General features: G+C 54.2%; 4 protein-coding genes across 4 annotated transcripts; 1 reads left to right on the plus strand and 3 right to left on the minus strand.

Annotated features, from left to right (window-relative positions):
* Nucleotides 1–167: 167 nt before the first annotated feature.
* On the minus strand, nucleotides 168–3,978 carry BO80DRAFT_190678 (TBC domain protein). Its single transcript, XM_025714108.1, has one exon. The coding sequence runs from the start codon at nucleotides 3,609–3,611 to the stop codon at nucleotides 306–308; it is 3,306 nt and encodes a 1,101-aa protein (XP_025571842.1). The 5' UTR covers nucleotides 3,612–3,978; the 3' UTR covers nucleotides 168–305.
* Nucleotides 3,979–4,262: 284 nt separating this feature from the next.
* BO80DRAFT_428186 (SDR family NAD(P)-dependent oxidoreductase) lies at nucleotides 4,263–5,907 on the plus strand. Its single transcript, XM_025720194.1, has 4 exons — nucleotides 4,263–4,573; nucleotides 4,647–4,678; nucleotides 4,763–5,093; nucleotides 5,152–5,907. The coding sequence occupies exons 1-4, from the start codon at nucleotides 4,449–4,451 to the stop codon at nucleotides 5,606–5,608; spliced, it is 945 nt and encodes a 314-aa protein (XP_025571843.1). The 5' UTR covers nucleotides 4,263–4,448; the 3' UTR covers nucleotides 5,609–5,907.
* Nucleotides 5,908–6,251: 344 nt separating this feature from the next.
* Nucleotides 6,252–9,187, minus strand: BO80DRAFT_448319 (DENN (AEX-3) domain protein; the record flags this gene model as incomplete). Its single annotated transcript, XM_025721664.1, has 4 exons — nucleotides 6,252–7,370; nucleotides 7,430–7,666; nucleotides 7,728–8,747; nucleotides 8,807–9,187. The coding sequence occupies 4 exons, from the start codon at nucleotides 9,185–9,187 to the stop codon at nucleotides 6,252–6,254; spliced, it is 2,757 nt and encodes a 918-aa protein (XP_025571844.1).
* Nucleotides 9,188–13,582: 4,395 nt separating this feature from the next.
* On the minus strand, nucleotides 13,583–18,833 carry BO80DRAFT_389557 (ubiquitin-binding serine/threonine protein kinase VPS15). Its single transcript, XM_025717121.1, has 3 exons — nucleotides 18,480–18,833; nucleotides 18,305–18,425; nucleotides 13,583–18,257 (listed from the first exon to the last, which is right to left on the minus strand). Exons 1-3 carry the CDS (start codon nucleotides 18,691–18,693, stop codon nucleotides 13,766–13,768), a joined length of 4,827 nt encoding a protein of 1,608 aa, XP_025571845.1. The 5' UTR covers nucleotides 18,694–18,833; the 3' UTR covers nucleotides 13,583–13,765.
* Nucleotides 18,834–18,984: the final 151 nt, after the last annotated feature.

Consider the following 18,984-nt stretch of genomic DNA (forward strand, 5'->3'; position numbering starts at 1 on the left):
GAGGTGGTTAGCAAGCAAACAAGCATCATTAACAAATTCTATGAAAACAGGTCAAAATCCAACGCTAGTACAAGTCATCATGCTAAAATGAAAGGCCCGGCCGTCTATAGCTGAAAGTGGAAAAAAGGAGAGGAAAGACACAATGGTATCGTTGACAATGTTAATGGACAAGGATGATGATGATCCTGAAATGAAATCAGATGGTGAATAGAATCGAGGTCACGCTTTTTCTCTCTTTTCTCTTTTAGCAACGTTATAAAGTAAGATTGGACAATACAGTTGAGAAAGGATAGAGGTGGGGAGGCCTAAGGGTCACCTGATGAAGTTGGACGGCCTTGGGAGAATTCTTGCATCTCGCGGAGGGCTTCGGCACGACGAGCGACCACATCTTCGCGTCGGATGACGTTCCGGAGGGCTTCACTGGCCTGGATGAGGCCGTCGATGCTGATGGCGTGGTTGGTCATCTGGTGGTTGATGTAGGTGTAGAGTTCGGCGGGGGTGGTGCAGGTGGTGAGCAATTGTTGTTCGTTCAGTTTGAGAAGGGCCAGAGCCACTTGGAAGAGGAAGGTGCTACCGCCCCCGTTGCCGCTGACGCTGGGATCCGCATCACTGGAGTCGGTCGTGGTGGACGAGGTGCCATTGCTGGTGCCGGCCGCGGGAGGGTTGTTGCCCGCGCTGGTTACGTTGAGACAGAGGACTACGTCCCAGACGCGGTACAGGGCTTCCGCGGAAAGACAGTCGGTGAAGACGGAGAGGAACCATTGAAAAGTTAGGGCTTCGAGCTCAACGCCGAGACTCTCGAGGTGGGCGGAGAGCTTGGGCAGCACTTGGGCGATGTACTGGCGCAGGACCACCTGGTCGGCGCGGGAGGCGAGCAAGCCATGGTCGTAGTAATGCTCAGGCAGGATGACCTCGATCATGGACGTGAGAAGCCAGAAGGCATCTTCTGCGGTCGGCGTGATGAGAAGCAGAGACGCCGCAATGAGGTTCATCCCCTGGCAGTAGCCCACCTCCGGGTTGCGACGGGAGTAGGCAAGCAGCACCTCCTTAAGCTTGGTTACGCCTGGGCCCCGGCGGAAGAACACATTGTCGGTAAGAGTCCGGTTGATGTCCATGTCGATTTGTGCCACAACCGACGGGTCGGGTTCGCAGCCACCGGTGCCCTTGACCAGATCCTCGTAGTAACCGGGCACTCGCATCGAAGAGGCGCCACTGCATTCGGACCAGACCTTGGCCCGAAGAGCAACGGGGATGCCACCGAGCACGAGAGTCCGAAACTCGCGCCATTTGGCCCGGCCGACTTTGCCCTTGTTGCCTAAGCCAGAGATCCCCACCACTTCGCCATCAGCCAACGATGCCTCAGGCATATCCACGGCCTGCAGCGGACGATCTGAGGCGGCCGCAGCCGCAGCTGCGGCTTCGCCATCTTTCCGGCGTTCGGCACGCACTTTGCGCAGAAATTCGTTCCATCGCACAGTCCGTTCCCGTTGGAGAAAGTCGTGTAACTCGGTCAGTTGCTCGAGTAGCAATCTAACGGGCTCGTTTTCGTTGGCGGCCAGGCTCAATGTGGCTGGCTCCTCGGAGGATATGCCAGAAAACTCCGGCCGATCTGCAACCACCGTCGATGTGGACGCCGATGGTTGAGCATTGGGGTTGACGGAAACCGAGCCACGTTTGTCAACCGCCACGGCAGAATTACGAGGTGAATTATCGCCGGCCGTGGTGAGGGACACAATGGGACCAGCCGACGGCGTGTGCGACAGCAATTCCGTCGGTCCAGTGGGCACCCTCAAATAATCCTGCCATCTCCGAAGTGCAACCGTCCCAGCCTCTGGGTTCTCCGGAGACGCCGATGCAGGCGAAGACTGAGAGTCGGCGGCAGACTGCAATTGCCTTAAGGAGTTAGAGGCATCATCGCCATCGGAAGCTTCGCTCCGTAAGCTACTAAGGGTCTCCGCGATACTGAGCCGGTTGCTGCCTCCGGGCGTCTTGAAAGCGTTTGCCTCCCTTTGTCTCCTCTTTCGACGCTGGTCGTAAATAAATCCGAACCGGTCGGTCAGCAGCTCGCCCGGCTGGTAGTTGTTGTACATGTTTAAAAGTGTAGGGGGTCTCGATTCGAGGGGTAGGATGGCATCCATCTCAACAGGCCCCAGGTTGGTCGCGTTTTTGACCGTAGACTCCGAGTTCGCTCCTTGCGAGACACTCGCCGATGCTTGCCTACGGCTGATTTGACCGGACTTGGCCATGCCGCCTGGTCCATTGGTCCGCCCCGAAGCACTGTGGATGCTAGTATTGCTATTGATTCGCGTTAAAGCCGCCACGGCCGAAACAGCCCCTCGAGCATTAGAGGGGAGCGCGGGAGAAACCCCTTTGCTAGTGCTTCTATTAGCGGAAGATGCTCTGCCACGTGTGTCATCGCTGCTGGTTTCATCCTTGGTCGACTGCGCGTTCCCGGCAAACAACTTGACCGTCCATGAGGATAGCGACTTGGATGATTTGCGGGAATGGGTGCTGGCATCGTCGTCGCCGGCAGAGGCACCGAGACGTTTTCCGGCGATTTCACCCGCACTCGGGCCATTTGGTCCTTCTGGGGGTAGGAATAATTGATCGTCTAGCGCCTTCCGGCGAGTGGAAGGGTTGCCGAGATTCCGCTGACGCTGGGTTTCTTCTTCTTCGACCTCACCCATGAGGCTGCTCGCCCGGCTCGTTTTCCGGCTACCCGTAGCGTTACCGAAGATGAAATCCTGCCAGCTTCGGATAGAGCTGTGCCTCTTCCGATTCGTTCCCGAATCAACGCTAGAAGTACCAGAGCGCGCATCACTATCGAGACGCTGAGGGCCTCGAACAGTAGCTTGTACATGATTAACTGTCCCGGCCCCATCCTCACGAGTACGAGATCCAAGCCCATCAATCATCGCCTGCTGCATCAGGCCGTGCATACTGGAGGAAGAACTCCCCGGCTGCTCTGCATTACCCCCAGCATCCTGACTTGGCTCATCGCTCAGTGGCGCATTCTCCAGCTGGTACAGTCGACGCTCAATGTCCTGGTTCGAGACAGAAACCTCCCTCAGCATCCTCTTCAGCTCTCTCTCCCTCGCGTCAGCCCGCTGCCGCAGCGCCGAGATCTCCGCGTCACGCTGGGCTAAATCCCGGGCAAACTGTCTCACGAGTTTGACTGCACCAGTACTCGCAACCAGGCGCTCAATATGAGAATCATCCGCCAGATGTAGGGCCCCTGGAAAATCACGAATCGGCACCGAATCTCCAAACAAAGCCGCACGACCAGGGCTCGGCGTAGAGCCCCCGGTCAGCTTAGCCAGGGTAGCCCTCCGATCCCTAGTAACATCGCCCATACTATCACCACCTTCGCCTTCCAATAGGGCGTTCGTCAGCGCACGATTCAGGGCCGGTTGGCCTATGAAGCCGTCGGGGGCACGGTCCGGAGAGAGCGAGGGGAAGGAGGTGAGATCGGTGGTGGTGGCATTGGAGGAGGCCGAATGACGTTTCTGGGAGCGGGCACGGATGGTCTTAGCCCTCTGACTGTGCCGGGAAGAGGAGGAGGTCCGAGACGAGGAACGACGGGGTAGTTGAGGGATATCGCACTCCGCCATGGCTCGAGGGGCGGTGAACAAAGCAGGAAACCTGAACTGCGGCCTTCATGTATGCTTCGTCGTTGCGTGTTGAATCCGAACGGAGGTTGGAAGGGACGGAGAAGCGTGTCTTTATATCCTACAGCGTGGAGGATGTTTCGTGCTACCTGAGTCTTGTCTCCGCCGTTTGCGACTCTGTTTGTTTGTGCGGCAGAAGTCGTACTGAGCAACCAGGGATGGAAGAGGACAACACCGGCACGCTGAACCGTGAGAAACTGATCACAATGGAGGATAAATGCGATAATGGCAGCAGCAACAGGACGGAGGCAAGGAATGACTGGAGCGTAGGGGGAAAAATTGAGGGAGGAAAAAGAGCACAGGGTCTGGAATGCGTCTTGGGTTTGGAACCGAACGAACGGACCATGACGTGTGGCTGCAGCCATGTGACTTGGGCCCGCCTGCGGCCCCGCTTATGTAAGAGCTTTTGGGTGCCTTAAAGCTTGGTTATCACCGGGATAACTCCGGCCAGCTGACTCAGCCACCGCGGCCCTCCTCGGTTTAACTAGTTAACTAACTACCTCACGCATATCACCTGACCATCAGCCTCGGTTCTCCGCAGCAGCCCAGCCTCGGGGCTGCCATGGGGGATCGCCCTCCGGAGACCCAGGGCCCCTGCCCCCGTCATCGCAACACCCTCTGTAGATGTGCGGTCGGAGAATCTGGCTTCTTAACAGCAATTCTTCACCCAAGCAACTCCTCACCACCACTACCATAACCACCACCTCCACTACGTGATCTTGTACTTCCCGGCTATATATTCCCCCCCCACCCCTCAGTCCGTGGTTTACTAGTTCGACCATGTCCTCGGTGGCCAAACGTCGTCTCGAAGCTCTGAGCCAGCAATTGGTGGAAGGCATTCCAGATGCAGGCACCTTCGAGAATATCCCGCGAATCCGCCAGGTCGCACCAGACTCAGTGGGACCGTAAGTAACAGAATCTCCTGCGAAACTGTACTTCTATAGCTATTTCCGAAGCTAACATAGGACCTTGCTACAGCCGAGTGAAAGACAAGGTCGCGATTGTGACTGGTGAGCCGCTCCCCAGACTCGAGTTTTCCGAAAGATAGAGAATCACTACAGACCCTGGGATCGGTGGATGCTGATACGGCTCAGGTGCCAATTCCCCAGCCGGCATCGGTCGAGCCACCGTCCACCAGTACGCGCATAACGGCGCCAAAGCCATCTACATTTGCGACTACAACGACTCCCACCTCGCTACCCACAAGCGCGAGATAGAATCCCTTTATCCCGGGGTCGACATCCACATTCGCCAATTTGACACTGGAGACGAGGAAGCTGTCAAGGCAGTCGTGGACGATGCGGTGCAGAAGTATGGCCGGTTGGACATCTTCTTCGCTAACGCTGGAATTGTAGGCCAACCCAAGATCTTTACTGATATATCTGGGGCCGATTTCATGAAAACTCTGAATACAAACACCATTGGGTGAGAAAGATCCCATCATCGTCTTCTCGGCGGGTTGCAGATAGCTCATGCCACGCAGCGTTTTCCTGGCCGCCAAGTATGCCTCCATTGCGATGAAACAGACCTCGGCTTCCAAGCCCTACCCCGCCGGCTCGATCATCTGCACAGCGTCCATCGCCGGCCTGCGCTCCAATGGCGGCTCGACAGACTATTCGGCCTCCAAGGCAGCGGTGGTCTCCATCGCTCAGACATGTGCGTATCAGTTAGCTGGCACCGGCGTTCGCATCAATGCCATCTGCCCGGGCCTCATTGAGACCGGCATGACCCAGCCTTTATTCGATGCTGCTCGTGCTCGTGGCACGGAGCGGAAGGTCGGCCAGCTGAATCCATTGCAGCGGGGAGCAGTAGCCGACGAGGTCGCCCGGGTAGCCCTGTTCCTGGGAAGCGATGAGAGTAGCTATGTCAACGGACAGGCATGGGCCGTCTGTGGCGGACTGAGTGCTGGACACCCTTTCGTGCCAGGTAAATTGGCGTAGGCAGCAAGTTACTAAAGTACTTATCGACTAAAATGAACAGAACCAGATGAAGTGGGTAAACCAACGGATTAGATTCAAGTGACCGCTATGGTTCACATAGAAATTGGCGGGCGCCAATCCAGTATATCTCAAGACTCCAGACGGCAGCTTTCAAAGCCGCCCTGGCGAACAGGTAAAATTATAGACACAAGGAAACAGGAGGATGACAGGATAGGAAATTCCGGTGAATGAGGGGTCGGCCCAACGAATGGATGCCAAATGATCTACTACAAAGCGCGAAAGGTCGCTACGGACCTTCAAGAAAGAAAAGCGGTAGAACGACGGGCTGGCGGGTGAGAAGAACCAAAGCAATCAATGTAGCCATCCCATTAAACGTCAACTGGGCTCATATGGTGCGCCCGGAGAATAGAAAAAGAAATGAACACCTGGGTAGAAGCTCGGAGAGGGCAATAGTGGGAATCTCCAAAAGGACAAACAAAAAGGCAACCAAAAAGTAGAAAGTAACGGTAACTGATGAAAACTCGAAGCCCAAAATCAATACCATAGAGGGGCCACAACTCGCTCTAAATCGGACAGGATGGGAGCAGACGTCGTGTCAAAAGTCGTCGAAATCAAGCGTTGCATCATCGTTCGAATGTGACAATCACGCAACCAGTCGAGAAGAGCCGGACCGCATCAGATCCTCGCTGGCCTGCTTGGAGAGAGTGCCGGTCTCAGTGTGGTCATCAAGACCATCGGTCTCGTGGGCACGCTCATCATCGTCCTCGACTATCCGGGTCGGGAACTCACCAGGCCCATACTGTTGACTCGACCTTTCCGGGAACGTCGAGCTGCTGACCATCGACATCGAAGTGCTGGACCGGTTGTGCACCAGGTCTGGAGTGGGCGGAACACTGGAACGCCGGTAGTCGGGATGCAGCGAGTGGTTGTCGCTGTCGCCCATCTCACTACCAGCTGGTGTCAGGTGCCCACGGCCACCCTCAGGGGCCAGGCGGCTCCCGCTTGGGGTAGCTTTGCCGGTGACATCTGAATCATCCTCCTCCGCATCCTGAGCCAGTTGCAAGCCCTCCACAGCGGCGGCGCACTGCTCGCTGATGCTGCGGATGATGTCCGAAATCGCATCCGTCTTGTCACGCAGGTAGCGATCTGCAACATCAGTTATGCTTAGACGCGCAAGACGGTTGTGCCCTTTACCAATGTTCACGAGATGTTGCTCCAAATCAGGGCTCACATTGTTGGCAATGCCCTTCGCAGACACGTTGGCACTTGAGCGTCGCGATGACGCAGCAGACCCCCGTGGGGTCGCTGCCTCGTAATCAACATTCTTGGTCTCCACAGCTGCCTCGTGCTCGGCCAGCTCAGTCAGATCCGCGGAGCTACCAATTGAGCGGACGATGTGTTCCATGTGATGTGTCTGGCCGTTGATAAGGCTCCGGAGACCCAGGACCACGCGTTGAGCCTCGTCACGCTGCCGTGCGAGGGACACGTTGGTGTGCTGCAAGGAAGCAAGTTCCTTTTGGTTGCGCTTCCGTTCGCGCTCAAGTTCTTCTGCAATCTCCTGCTGAAGAACCAATGCCTCCAGAGCATCATCACGCTGCTTCTCCGTGCCGGACAAGCGGAGTGAGAGACGAGCCACATCATCCTTCTGTTGATCAATGAGACCAGTGAGACGACGATTCTCGCGCTTGTGGTTTTCAATCTTGACCTTAAGCTCAGAGGTTTCCTTGGTGAGCTGCTCTGCGAAAGCCTGGAACTTGAGGAACTACATGGAACGGTTAGCCTGGGGAGTCTGACAAGATACACGCATAGAGTGAGACAAACCTGCTGCTTCCAGGTCTCCAGTTCCTCAACCAGGAAGTTGTTGCGCTTGGTGACCTTGCTCAACTCTGTGTCCATACGACCCTTGAGGTTGATGAAATCTTGCCAAGCTTCCATCGCATCGCGGGAGTATTGGTTCCTCTCACGCACGATCTCATTCAGATGGCGCATAGACACCTTGGTCATAAGGGGCTTCTTGACAGAGCCACCAAAGATGGCCTTCATGCCAGTATTGCGTCCCTAAAAAACATCCAAGTCAACAACAAATTCATGCTGAATATGCGCTTCGAAGTTTACTAACCAATTTCTCGCACACATGGTCCATGACATTCATCACGGCATCCTGGTTCCACCAAGATGGATCCTGAACGCTCTCGACTTCACCCCGCATCACAATAATTTGCCCAGCTGGGATGAGCTTGCCACCGGCGTAAGCGGAGCGAAGGTGGTTCGGAACACCAGAGGGCGATACATCACCGTTCAACGCCTGGGTTAGCCTGTTGATGAACTTGGTGCGTTGACCAGGGCTGAGGACGTCGGGCGGGCTCGATGTCAGAACGAAGTTGCGGTCCAGATCGACGACCAGAGCATCTGACGGAGCGTTGAACAGGGTTCGACACTCAGCTGTGACACCGAGAATGTACGGACCGGGCTCCTGAACCAAGTCCTTGATATGACGAGCGTGTACAACAGGAACGTAGAGACCGCTCCATTCGTAGATGCGAACGCAGTAACGGATGGTTTCGGCGGCCATAGTGAGCATGGCAGGGTAATGACTGACGAAGATTATGCGGCGCGTTGGTGATACGGCGGCTTCGACGACACCCACAACGTTGGGAATCGACAGGCAGGCGAATAGGGGCCACATGGAAAAGTTTTGGAATCCCGTCGGGGACGAAGGGAACTGATAGCAAAGGGCATAATCCTTCATATCGATGCGAACCAGGTCATTGAGGCGAGGGGCAGGGAAGCTCAGAATCCTTGACACTTCTTCCGCGTGAAAGAGGTTGGTCGCTTTGTTCCAATGAATCCACATGCCACGAAGATAGTCGCCCAATAGGTCGTAGAGGGGATAGCGGGAAAGGAAGCTCAGACAGTATGGGATCCAGTACGTCTCCTCCGGGTTATCGTAGAAATCCGGCTCCGTTTTCTTGCGCAGTTCGCGAATTGTTTCCGCACGCTTGTCATCCGCCCGGGACCAGACTCGCAGAGCGATACCGTATAAAGTGTGGGAAGAATCCTGCTGCAGGACGAAAGCATGGTGAACGCAGTGAGGCTGGCTCTTGCCGGTGCAAATCTCTACATCGTGGGGGAAACAAGCCTATGACGGTCAGCTTTAGTGGACATCCCGCTGGGTTGCGGGGGGTTAAGAATACGCACCCTCATGGCCGAATGCAGGGATTTGGCGATTTCATTGTCCTGTTCCAATCGGGGACTGCTTCCCAGGATCTCGGGCAACCAAAATTGGCCCACGGCCCCTTTCATGTGACCGATCTTTCCCTGCGCTGGCGCGGGGGCTCGGACCCATTGGGAGGGTTCCCGGCCCACGCCGCAAACCATGTAGGCATGCGTGAGGGTCTTGGGGGTCCGTTGAGCAGCTTTCGGATTGGCTTGTGAAGGGATGGGTTGCGTAATGCGGGAGTGAAGCGAGGAGGTGCGACTAGGAACGACCAGCGAGTTTTCCCCTTGATCGCGAGTTGAGGGCCGGTCGCGTGTGGACGGACGGACAAAAGATGCGTGGTCTCTCAGAGAAGGGCCCATGGTGATGGTTGTCTTGTTTCCCAAGGATCGACGGGATTATATGTACAAGAGCGGACGGATTGCGTAATTGTTTCTTTTTTCTTTTCGGGACACAGGCGGTCTCCGAACCCTGGTTCCGATGGATGGGTCGAGTGATAGTGAACTGGAGTGGCTTTTTTGCCTTTCTTTTTGTAATTCCCTTCTGCTTGCCCGGGAGACAAGTCGCAGACTGACAGAATGATAGCCCTGCTAGATGTTGAAAAAGGCGTGAGGCGAAAAGAAGGACAGTTATCCAAATAGGGGCTTGGGTCTAAAGAAGGGAACACGGCGGCGATGGAATCGGACGGATCGATCACTACTCCCGCGAACTCAATTGATGAGCATCTCTCACGCTATACAGCACATCCCAGATCGGAAAATCCAACGACGTGTGGAAGCGAGGAAGACGACGCCCTTGAGTGGCGGTCGTATTGATACGGGATTGACCTGGTCCTCTGGGGGAGGATCTGGATAAGGGAAAGGAAGGGAAGGGGAGGGGAAGAAGAGGGAAAGGGAGGAGAAGGAGAGGGGAAGAGGAAGGAAGAAAAAAGCGCGAGAGGAGAGGTTAGATTAATTGGAGCCGGAGGGAAGAGGAGGAAGGGGACAAGGAAGGAAAGGCAGGGAGACAATCTTGACCATGAAGAGTAAAGTTGGAAGCGGTTAGTAGTTCGTTAACCACTACTCCGTAAAGGGGGTGGGAGGGACGGATGGAAGGCAAGAAGTGGGTAGCTTAGTAGTTCTTATTAAGTTATTGTCCTCAGCAGTCAGTCTGTGGTATTTTCCCCTACCACGGACGGATCATCTAATGCGAGGAACTGGAATGGGGGTGTATCTTCTGCGTGGTCTCACTGTACTTAAGTACTGTATCGAGAGGAGAGAATCGGAATACCTCGTTGGGGCATGCACCGGGTATGCAGATGAAGGTACCTATCTTCTTTCCTGGGAGTTAAGTTACCGTACGGGTTGTTCGGTCGTCGTTCCTGCGCCGGTGGGGGGAGGCAAAACCGCCTGATGATGGCTGGCTAGTGGCTAGTCAGGGACACTTCGCTCTTAGTCGCTCCCGCCACGGGTCGGCCTCGTGCGGTCACTCTTAGTTCTTAGTACTATTCATTCCCTCGAGTAACTGCACTCCTGCGACAGTCCTTGCGCCCGTGCGGGGTGAAGAAGCTTCAACAGAGTTATCGCGAGCTGTAGGTAAGAACGCAATCCGGGCCAAAAGCATCCTCCTATCCCCTACCACCACTACTCTATCTCTTTCTATCTGTGTACCTACCTACCTACCTACGCAGTAAGCTAATAGTCTGACCATGCGACAGGCTAACACCAAGTTATCAACTATCCCGGTTTTAGACATATTATAACACTCAATACTATTATCCATCGCTAGAGTAAACGGACGGCCCGAAAGTCTCTCTACCACGCGAGAATGGATCTTTCAGGAGCCTTGCCAAAATAATTGACGATCGAAAAGCAGAGTGAAGAGGGCAAGAAAAAGCAAAGAAAAGCAAAGAAAAGAGAAAAAGAGGATCCCACCCCTAATACTATGACCGAAAGGCAAGCCAAGGCAAGGACACTCTTGTCGCTTTTGGTAAGATGCGAAATGACAAATGCTCCACGGCAAGGTTCAGTCGAAAGTTAAACAATCTAGTGCTGTGCCTGGCCAGGGCAGCCTGATCCTTGAGTATGATAGTCAGACAGAACCCCCGGCTTGGTCGCATAATCCCGGCTCTAATACAGGCCACATGTGTACACACACACGCTTCCTTTGTGCGTGGTATCAAATCGGCCGACCTTGTTTCAACCTAGTCTCCAAGTCGTGCTCAACTGCAGGGCCATCTGCACCAAATGTTGTACGGAGACCCTCCGGGTATGCGGCCAGGTTGGACAGCACTATTATGTTGTCGTCTTTGTGCTTCTGCCCCTTTTGGGCGTAATGGTATCTCTGGCTCGATAAATATAGCCGGGAGGAGATAAACGGTCTAACGCCGGTGGACTAGAGAGCGGGCACGGTCACCAGGGGTCTAAGACAACGTTCCCGGGATGGGAGATTACAGTGCCTCCGCCGTATTTCCCATGAATTGATTGATGAGTGGCAGGTGATCGCTCCTCCTCGGAGCCAAACTCTATCGACAGTTTGATATCCGAAATCCTAAATAGAGACCCTCGTTTAGCAGTCTAGACGCTCGTATGCTGACTTGGGCCTACCACACCGTACTCTGGCTGTTCGTGTCAAAGCCCGATCGGCCATCCCTGCCTGCGCAAGGAAGATCATCATTTTATGATGCGCAGTGGTTCGCTCTCAGACGCTAAGGCCCTAAGGATTAAGACTATTTACTAAGGGAGTCCGGAAGAGGCCACCATGAGGGTGGACTGGCTCATGTAGGACGGCGGTTAGGGGCTCGCTCGAGTCGCACCCGCAGCGAAACCTGCGTCGCTGACGACGTCCCCAGCCGAAAATTCTCCTAGAGCGGCTTAGATAAAGGGCATCAAAGCATCGAAACCAAAAGGTCACACATTCCGCCCTCTATCCTGGTCGAATCGAGAAATTACAGGCTTCCAACAATTGTCTCAGCGAGATCTCTGATCCTGGTTTGGTGTGCATTCACTGTTGGCATCATTCGGGAAGCTTCGATTTTTTCTTCTCTCTTCCCTTTGCCCCTATCGATGTGTGTCTTTGTTGAGCATTGACACTCTCCCTTCCACCGCTGCCGATTGTAATTCCGGTGTCATTCTCCAGATCCCTCTTAGAGGGCCCCATCAGGTCCATCCGGTCGGTCGGTAAGCGACGTGTTTGTCTCGCTCGCCCGCCGCTGGGTCCGATCCACCGATCGAGTCAGTCCGCCCTTCATCCATTCCTGACATTCGTCCACCGGCTGTCCGGAATATCAGATGCAGTGCATGCATATGTCGATCTAGATCTCCGCCCCGATGCGTGTTCGTGATTGAGGGATCGGGATTCTACTGGTCCAATGAGCATCATGCTATGCATAAATAAACACCGACCGTTGACCCTGAGGCTTCGGATATCTACCAGTCCGATGGTCTCGATCGAATATGAATAGCACTCGGTCAGGTCAGCAAGGCAAACTGAAGGCAAATTATCCAGCACACCGCACCTTCGAGAAGGGGCCAAGAAGGGGCGATGGGGTAATAGTACGAAAATCACGGCAAAAATGTCTACTTGTAACGAGGACCGCGATCTGGCCCTGCAGATGGGGACTGAAAAGCGTCACCGCATGAATCGCGGTTAATCTCGCCATCCGTGGTTCGCCAACGGGAGTTCATTTCGTGGGCCAGATCTGACCGGTCCGACTTTCCTCTCCACCCGAACCCTTGAGCGCCTGTGGGAGGTATCTACCGTCAGGTACGGTTTTGGCGGTGCCGTCGGTAACTCGCTGGGTTCTGATTACACACTTTGCTTTTGACTTCAGCGGATGCTTCACCTCGGAACTCTGAGAGTGCTGAGGGTTGACCTATCACCCAGCCAAGCATTGCTGTGTGTACCCGGATATTGGCTCAAGAATAGGGCCTGCCTTAGTCCACCACCACTCATCTTTTGGTCCTTCACTGCCTCGGACATCGTGTCGGGAATACCAAGAAGGTAAGACATTGAAGGGCTCCATCCGAGTTGAGTAGTCCACTCCGTCCTCCTCCGTCCTCGCAAAAGTCTTCCTCGCTTTCCCACCCAGGAGCATCCGGACTGCCGAATTCCAGCACACAGATAGATAGCAAGACCACCACCGCCAAGCCCAGCAAACCCCAACCGTATCAACCAAATTAATCCGATATTAAACGCCCATCGCGTCCAGTTATCTGCCGCCAAAAAAACGGGTTTTGGCCGTTAACACTGAACAACCGGGTTGGTTGGAGAATCATTTCCCTTGGTCGATCCCTTTCCGTATCCATCGCCTAGTGTTTCACTAGTCTTTCCAAACTCCCAACTCCCGGGTTCCACCTCAACTGCCCGGTGGGCTGCCAGCCTTCCTTACTACTAGTATTCAGTAGTATGTAAGCGGCTTTGATAGAGGTCGGGTCACTCATATCTTGGGTTTGCACAATCAAAGATTGAGTTTCTCGTCCAGTGGGAAACGAGGACCGACGGACGTGTGTGTGGCCCAACGAAGTAGATACATCGAGCATGGGTACGGAGTACTCCGTACCTACCTATATATCGTTAGTGCTTCGCTAGGAAGAAGAGGGGTGCATATGGATGACATTCGACTCGTCATTTGGACTACTATCGATTCATTATTTCCCACGCCGACCGGCCGTTGGAAAGTATATCCGGGCCGTTACTTAGACGTGGAGGGGTCTGGGCGAGCTACTTTCTATCTAGTATCTCTCTAGTATCGACTTGGTTAATGTGTCGGGGTATCTCCGGATGCTTGGGCGGAGCTTGTATCTTTCTAGTTTCTTTGTACCTGTCTCAGTAATTCGACAGGTCAAGTTGTCAGTCATCCACAGTACATACATCCATACGGAGTACTCCGGTAAACGCAACGTTTTGAATTAGATCTATCAGATAGCCATCGCGATACCTGTACATGGATGCTATCGAGATCACTGGAAAACATAAACCATTCCCGCCCGGTCAACACTCACTATCATTCCATAGGGGCTTCGAAGCAACGCCACATCCTGGATGAAGTCGAGGTGACTCTTCAGTAACTGCTGCTGCTGTAGACTGATCACCGTGCTCCGGGGCAGACGACCAGTTCCGCCCTTTTTGGCGCCCCGCTTGCCGTTCGTCACGGGCACTGAGGAGGTCGGTATGTGCTCCGTCGCGATGAGGAGGGATGGGCCGGGCTGAGAGAGTTCGTATCGCGGCTTGCCGGTTGCGCCGCCATCTGATACGACGTCCAAGCCGCTGACAATCGTGGTGAGTTCCGGTCGCGCCAGGTCCCAGAAGCGGATTTTCCGATCGCAGCCACCGGACACTATGAAACCGCATCGTGTGCTGTTGTCGCGACCGTCGTCGGGTGAGTCGAAACCCACGGCGAAGGTGCAGATCGTGCCTGTGGGGGACGGCCCAGATGGGTGATCGGTCGGTGAGGAGGCCAGTCCCTCCATTGCGAAGCGGCTGAGCATCCCTTCTGGTCGGCTGCCTTCGACGTGCCAGGCTTCGTAATCGCGGGTGCTTGGGAACCCGGGTCTGGGTTTGGTGCTGTCGGGACCGGGGCTGGGTTGTCCGGCGGTGGGGGTTGGATTGTTGACGCCCGGCGAGTCAGCTCGGTATACCTCTCTGCAGCGGACTTTTTCGATGTCCCAGACGGTGATTTCGTTGCCGTGAGTGCCGCTGCTGGAGACACAGACCCATCGTCCACGCCCCTTGGTGGGATGAACTTGGAGTCTGTGAATAGCACCGGACCCTGAAAGGCCCCAGGCTTTGAGCCGCACCCGGAAGCGGAGATCCCAGAGGTCGAGGATGCCGTGGGTGGTGCCGACCAGTAGCCAATTGTGCTTTCGGTCACAGCAGAAGGTCGTTGGGGTTCCGTGGTGGACTGGGTTCTGTAGGGAGTAGACCGGAAGCATGGTCTTCATGTCGAGTGCTAGGATACGGCAGGTGTTGGTTGCAATGAGAAGCGTGGATTGGGCTTCCACACGGAAATGCTCCATCCAGACAGGATACTCGACGGTCCCGTCTTCAGCTGTTGGTAACTGATATTCGCGCACAAGTTGAAGCTTCCCGTATCGAACAGTACCGTTATTGCTGTGATAATCCACTTTCACTGCATGGATGCTACCATCATTGGCGCCGCTGACGAATGTGTGAGTATTCTCAACGAAGGCCAAGGCCTTCACTTTCGCTTCCGTGGAATGCCGGTATGTCTGACGCGATCTCGGAGTGAGGTTCTTTTCTAGCCGGGTGGTGTCCCAGATCTTAACGGTGCCGTCGTCCGCGGCAGTAACGAAGAAAGCATGGTCTGGTGCCACCACCACGCGGTTGACAGGCCCGCTGTGCTCCCCGAAAACAGCAACAAGCCCCCCCGTCGGTTTCCAGACCTTGTCAGGTTCATGCCCGTTGGCTTTCATGATCGGTCGTTTGGTGTCTACCTCTTTGACATAGGGTCCAAGATCAAAGAAGTCGGTAGGGTAGTTTTCCGCGAAGACAGAGTCTAGCAGCTTGAGAACAACAGGATCGTCGCCTGCATATGAGTGATTGGCATGGAATTTAGGAGACTCGTGCTCAGCTCCTTTCCTGTCATGCGGGGCAGGGGACGGGGATGGTGGTATCTCTATCCGCTGCGATGGTACGTCGACTTTGCCAAAGGCGTTCGTGGAGCTCGTGCTGGTTTCTGCATATGCCTTGGCGGAATCCTTGCGGTTCAGTAAACTCATAGCGCTGGATTTCCTTTGTACACCGTCGGTCAGCTTCTTGATGGCAGGATTCTCCGCATCGGTAGGCGTCGATGAACTGTCCTGTCCAGGGCTCTCCCTGCCTCCTGAGCCCCTACGCCCAGCATCTGAACTAGGAGGGGACAAGGGCCGGGATCCTGGGGTGGCACCGGGTGACGATGCTATCGGTGAGGATACAGGTGAGTTCTCTGCTCGGAGATTGTCTAGAGCACTCGGTCGTGGAATCGACAGACCGGCCCCCGTTTCCCTCTGACTCCTCGAGCGCATATGCCTTCGGCGGGAGTCAGGTCTATTGTCGATGGTAGTTGAAGCATCGAGTAAAGCATCTGTGATGGTGTGTGGCTTTCGCTCGTCCGTGCGGTCAGTTTCAGGCTTCCCCAAAGAGCTTCTGCGGGGTTTGACGTTCTGGGTTTTGTCAAAGAGAACAGTCTGAGGAGTTACCCCATGCTGCGTGAGTACAATAACGTCATTCAAAGGAGAGGTTACATTTTCCGAGTCCTTTGATTGACGCATTGACAATCTCCAAATGTACTCTCGGAGGGCAAGAAGTTTGGGCTCGTCATCGGCGCTCATACCCATATTCCTGAGCCGAGTGATCCACTGCTCATCCTCCTCATTCCTTGGCTGCAGGCTTGGATGACTCGAAATCTTGTGTCCCACTTTGGAGAGAGCACTGTCGGTCCCATTCAACGTGAAAATTCCATCACGGCTTGCTGCTTTCCAAAATATGCCCTTCTCAGTCTTTGATACCCAAACAAATGCCAGATCGTATACGCTCCTTGAAAGTGGCTTCTTGAGTGCGTCGAGCATTTCTCCTTCTGAGAAACTGAATACCTCAGCTATAACGAAGGGCCGCACAAGAGGGGTGAGGATGGAATATTTATCGGCCACAGAAAGGAATTTGGTTGAATTAACAACGAGATGGACAGCTGCCTCGCGGATCCAAGCGTTTGGATGAACCAAAAAGCGGACAGTGATGTGAAGAAGATCCCATGTTGTCGATCGCTGGAAAAGGCCAAGATCCGCCATCGCGGCCAGCGATCGAAGGACTCTTTCGACGACAAACTCCTCCGGATCTGTCATCGATTGAACCATCAACGGCAGAATGTACTGCTCCAGGCTTGTACTTCCGACATAGGTCGCAACGCCAATGACGGCCTCAAAAAAAGCGCACTTCAGGATCCAGTTCCTATCATTCAAATAGGTGTTTAGATGACTTAGTACGACCTCACTGGTCTTGAGATTACCGAAGAACACGCAGAGGTCGGATACTGAGCCCAGAAAAGCGCGACGAACTGAAGCATCGCTGTCGGTCAAAAGGGATTTGGTATGATTCTCGAAGTACTCAAGCAGGTCGACTCTGGCGACGTCGTAGAGATTATGATATGTAGCATCCTCCGTCCATCTGGGTTCGGACCCAGCCGGTATCAGAGCTGGTAAACGAGTGTCAGAACGCAGAGCCTGGATCATGTCCAGAAACCTCAGCGAGGATTGTGCTAGAGATGCAATGCAAGATGCGTATGCAGCCCGGACCAACGGGCTTGGCTTTGAATTGGCGCTAGGAACGAACGGTTGCAGTCTCGGGAAGATGTATTCGGAAAACAAATAGGCATTGACCGGAGAGACCACATGGACCATTTCCAAGAGCTGGGCAAGAGCACGGATTGCAGCGACCTTCACCGAATCTGCGCGGTCGTTGAGAAGTATCATGATGTACGGGAGAACGCGATCCAATTTGGCTTCATCCGACAGCCTCTCAGCGAAAGCAAGGAGGATGTCGCAAGCTTTGACCCGGGCAAGTGATTTGGACGTATTGCGCAAATTGGAGACAACAAGCGTTAAGAATATCAACACGCCATCGTCCGGTTGGGACGGAGACTTCGGTGTTGGTTGTCCATACTGAGGCAGGTCCAGCTGAACGGGGAAAGTATTACCGGTGAGCCTCGACGTCGTGCGACTCGACCCGTCCTTCGTGGCCTTAGGTGAAGCCCCCAAAAAGTAGGATATCTTATCGAAATCATAAAAGACGCGTTCAATTCTCTCGTCGGCCTCTCCTCTATTTGCTGACTCGGCTTCAACCTGCGCTCTACCCGACGACGGGTCAGTCATGAGTGACATATACTGATGCAGAAAGCTGTAGAAATAGTCCGGGAACGCCTTGTTCTTCCAGAAATTAAGATATTCATCTGCCGAGTATCGGGACTCTGGTTCGAGCTGAATCATATGAAGAATCAAGGCGCGAATCTCTGGGTCCTCAATCTTGGCAAGTTGGCTGTGTTCCGGACTGTATTCCCCTTTGCGGTATTTGTAGATCTGGCTGAGAGTGAATATCGGCGACTCTAGGAAAAGCTCTGCGATGACGCAACCGGCACTAAATATATCCATAGCCCAGTTGACATGTCTACTTCCTGGTTCTTCACCGGCCACAAGGAATCTTTCCGGTGCTAGATAGCAGGTCCGACGTCCCGAAGTATCAAAGTAGAAAGAGAAATCCGCCGGGTTATCCTCCGGGAGGAACGTCGGCTTGAAAGAGGACGAGAAGTCGGAGAGATAGAGCCAGTTCCACGAGGTAACCAGAACATTTTCCGTCTTGATATCACCATGGAAGACATCTATCGAATGACAATCCCTTAGTGCACAGAGAAGCTGAAAGGCGATCCATTTTTTCTCAATATCTTCAGGAAAAGGCCGGGTACTGCATAAAGTCAGGATCCAGCTCATAGAGGCTAATGCGACACCTACCTCATCCGGTCATAGAGAGAGCTGTGTATGTATTGGCGAACGAGATAGCCTCCAGTGCTGGTTTCCAAGATCCTCTGATAACTTAAGGCATTCGGGACCTCGGACAGTAGCTTACGCTCCCCTATGCTAGGTGTTAGGATACATCTAGGGGATGAAGAGGAATCGCAGAACGTACGGATGATCGCCTTGATATATGGCTCCAACTTCATGCTGGGATAAGGCTTCATAATGACCTTCACAAAAACCAGTCCATTATGCTGCCGAGCTCGGATGCTTTTCATAAATCTGCCACCACCCATGGACTTCTCATACACCAGATCCGAGAGCTCGGGAACATCGATCCCAGCCGAACCCGCGGACAGGGTCGTGAGGGAATAGCCTTGGCCCATGGTGTAGAGGCGCCTTCATCTCACAGGGCTTGCAGCTTGGAGGTTATCCTGAGCATCGATCATCAAACTTTTGTAGAAAGGGGCTGCCGGACAGTTCTACAACCTCAGATTCTCCCCACACAGGGTTTAGCCGATTGATCGTAGGACGTCGCAACGTCAAGTTCAACGCGTCTGGAGGGGGCCGATAGTGCATATCGGTCACATGATTCCTGCAAAGGCGGTGAGGCTGCAGCATCGCCGCGCCTGACGGCAGCTTCCTGAGGATGCGACTAAGACTGACTATCTGGAATG

Source organism: Aspergillus ibericus (genome assembly GCF_003184845.1).
Source record: "Aspergillus ibericus CBS 121593 unplaced genomic scaffold BO80scaffold_44, whole genome shotgun sequence".
Taxonomy (NCBI): domain Eukaryota; kingdom Fungi; phylum Ascomycota; class Eurotiomycetes; order Eurotiales; family Aspergillaceae; genus Aspergillus; species Aspergillus ibericus.

Coding starts and splice junctions, on each gene's coding strand:
- BO80DRAFT_190678 (XM_025714108.1), bottom strand. CDS start 3,611: ATGGCGGAGTGCGATATCCCTCAACTACCCCGTCGTTCCTCGTCTCGG.
- BO80DRAFT_428186 (XM_025720194.1), top strand. CDS start 4,449: ATGTCCTCGGTGGCCAAACGTCGTCTCGAAGCTCTGAGCCAGCAATTG. Junction 4,679..4,762: donor CAAGGTCGCGATTGTGACTG/GTGAGCCGCTCC, acceptor GATACGGCTCAG/GTGCCAATTCCCCAGCCGGC. Junction 5,094..5,151: donor CTGAATACAAACACCATTGG/GTGAGAAAGATC, acceptor CATGCCACGCAG/CGTTTTCCTGGCCGCCAAGT.
- BO80DRAFT_389557 (XM_025717121.1), bottom strand. CDS start 18,693: ATGGGCCAAGGCTATTCCCTCACGACCCTGTCCGCGGGTTCGGCTGGG. Junction 18,426..18,479: donor ATATATCAAGGCGATCATCC/GTACGTTCTGCG, acceptor CACCTAGCATAG/GGGAGCGTAAGCTACTGTCC. Junction 18,258..18,304: donor TCTCTCTATGACCGGATGAG/GTAGGTGTCGCA, acceptor GACTTTATGCAG/TACCCGGCCTTTTCCTGAAG.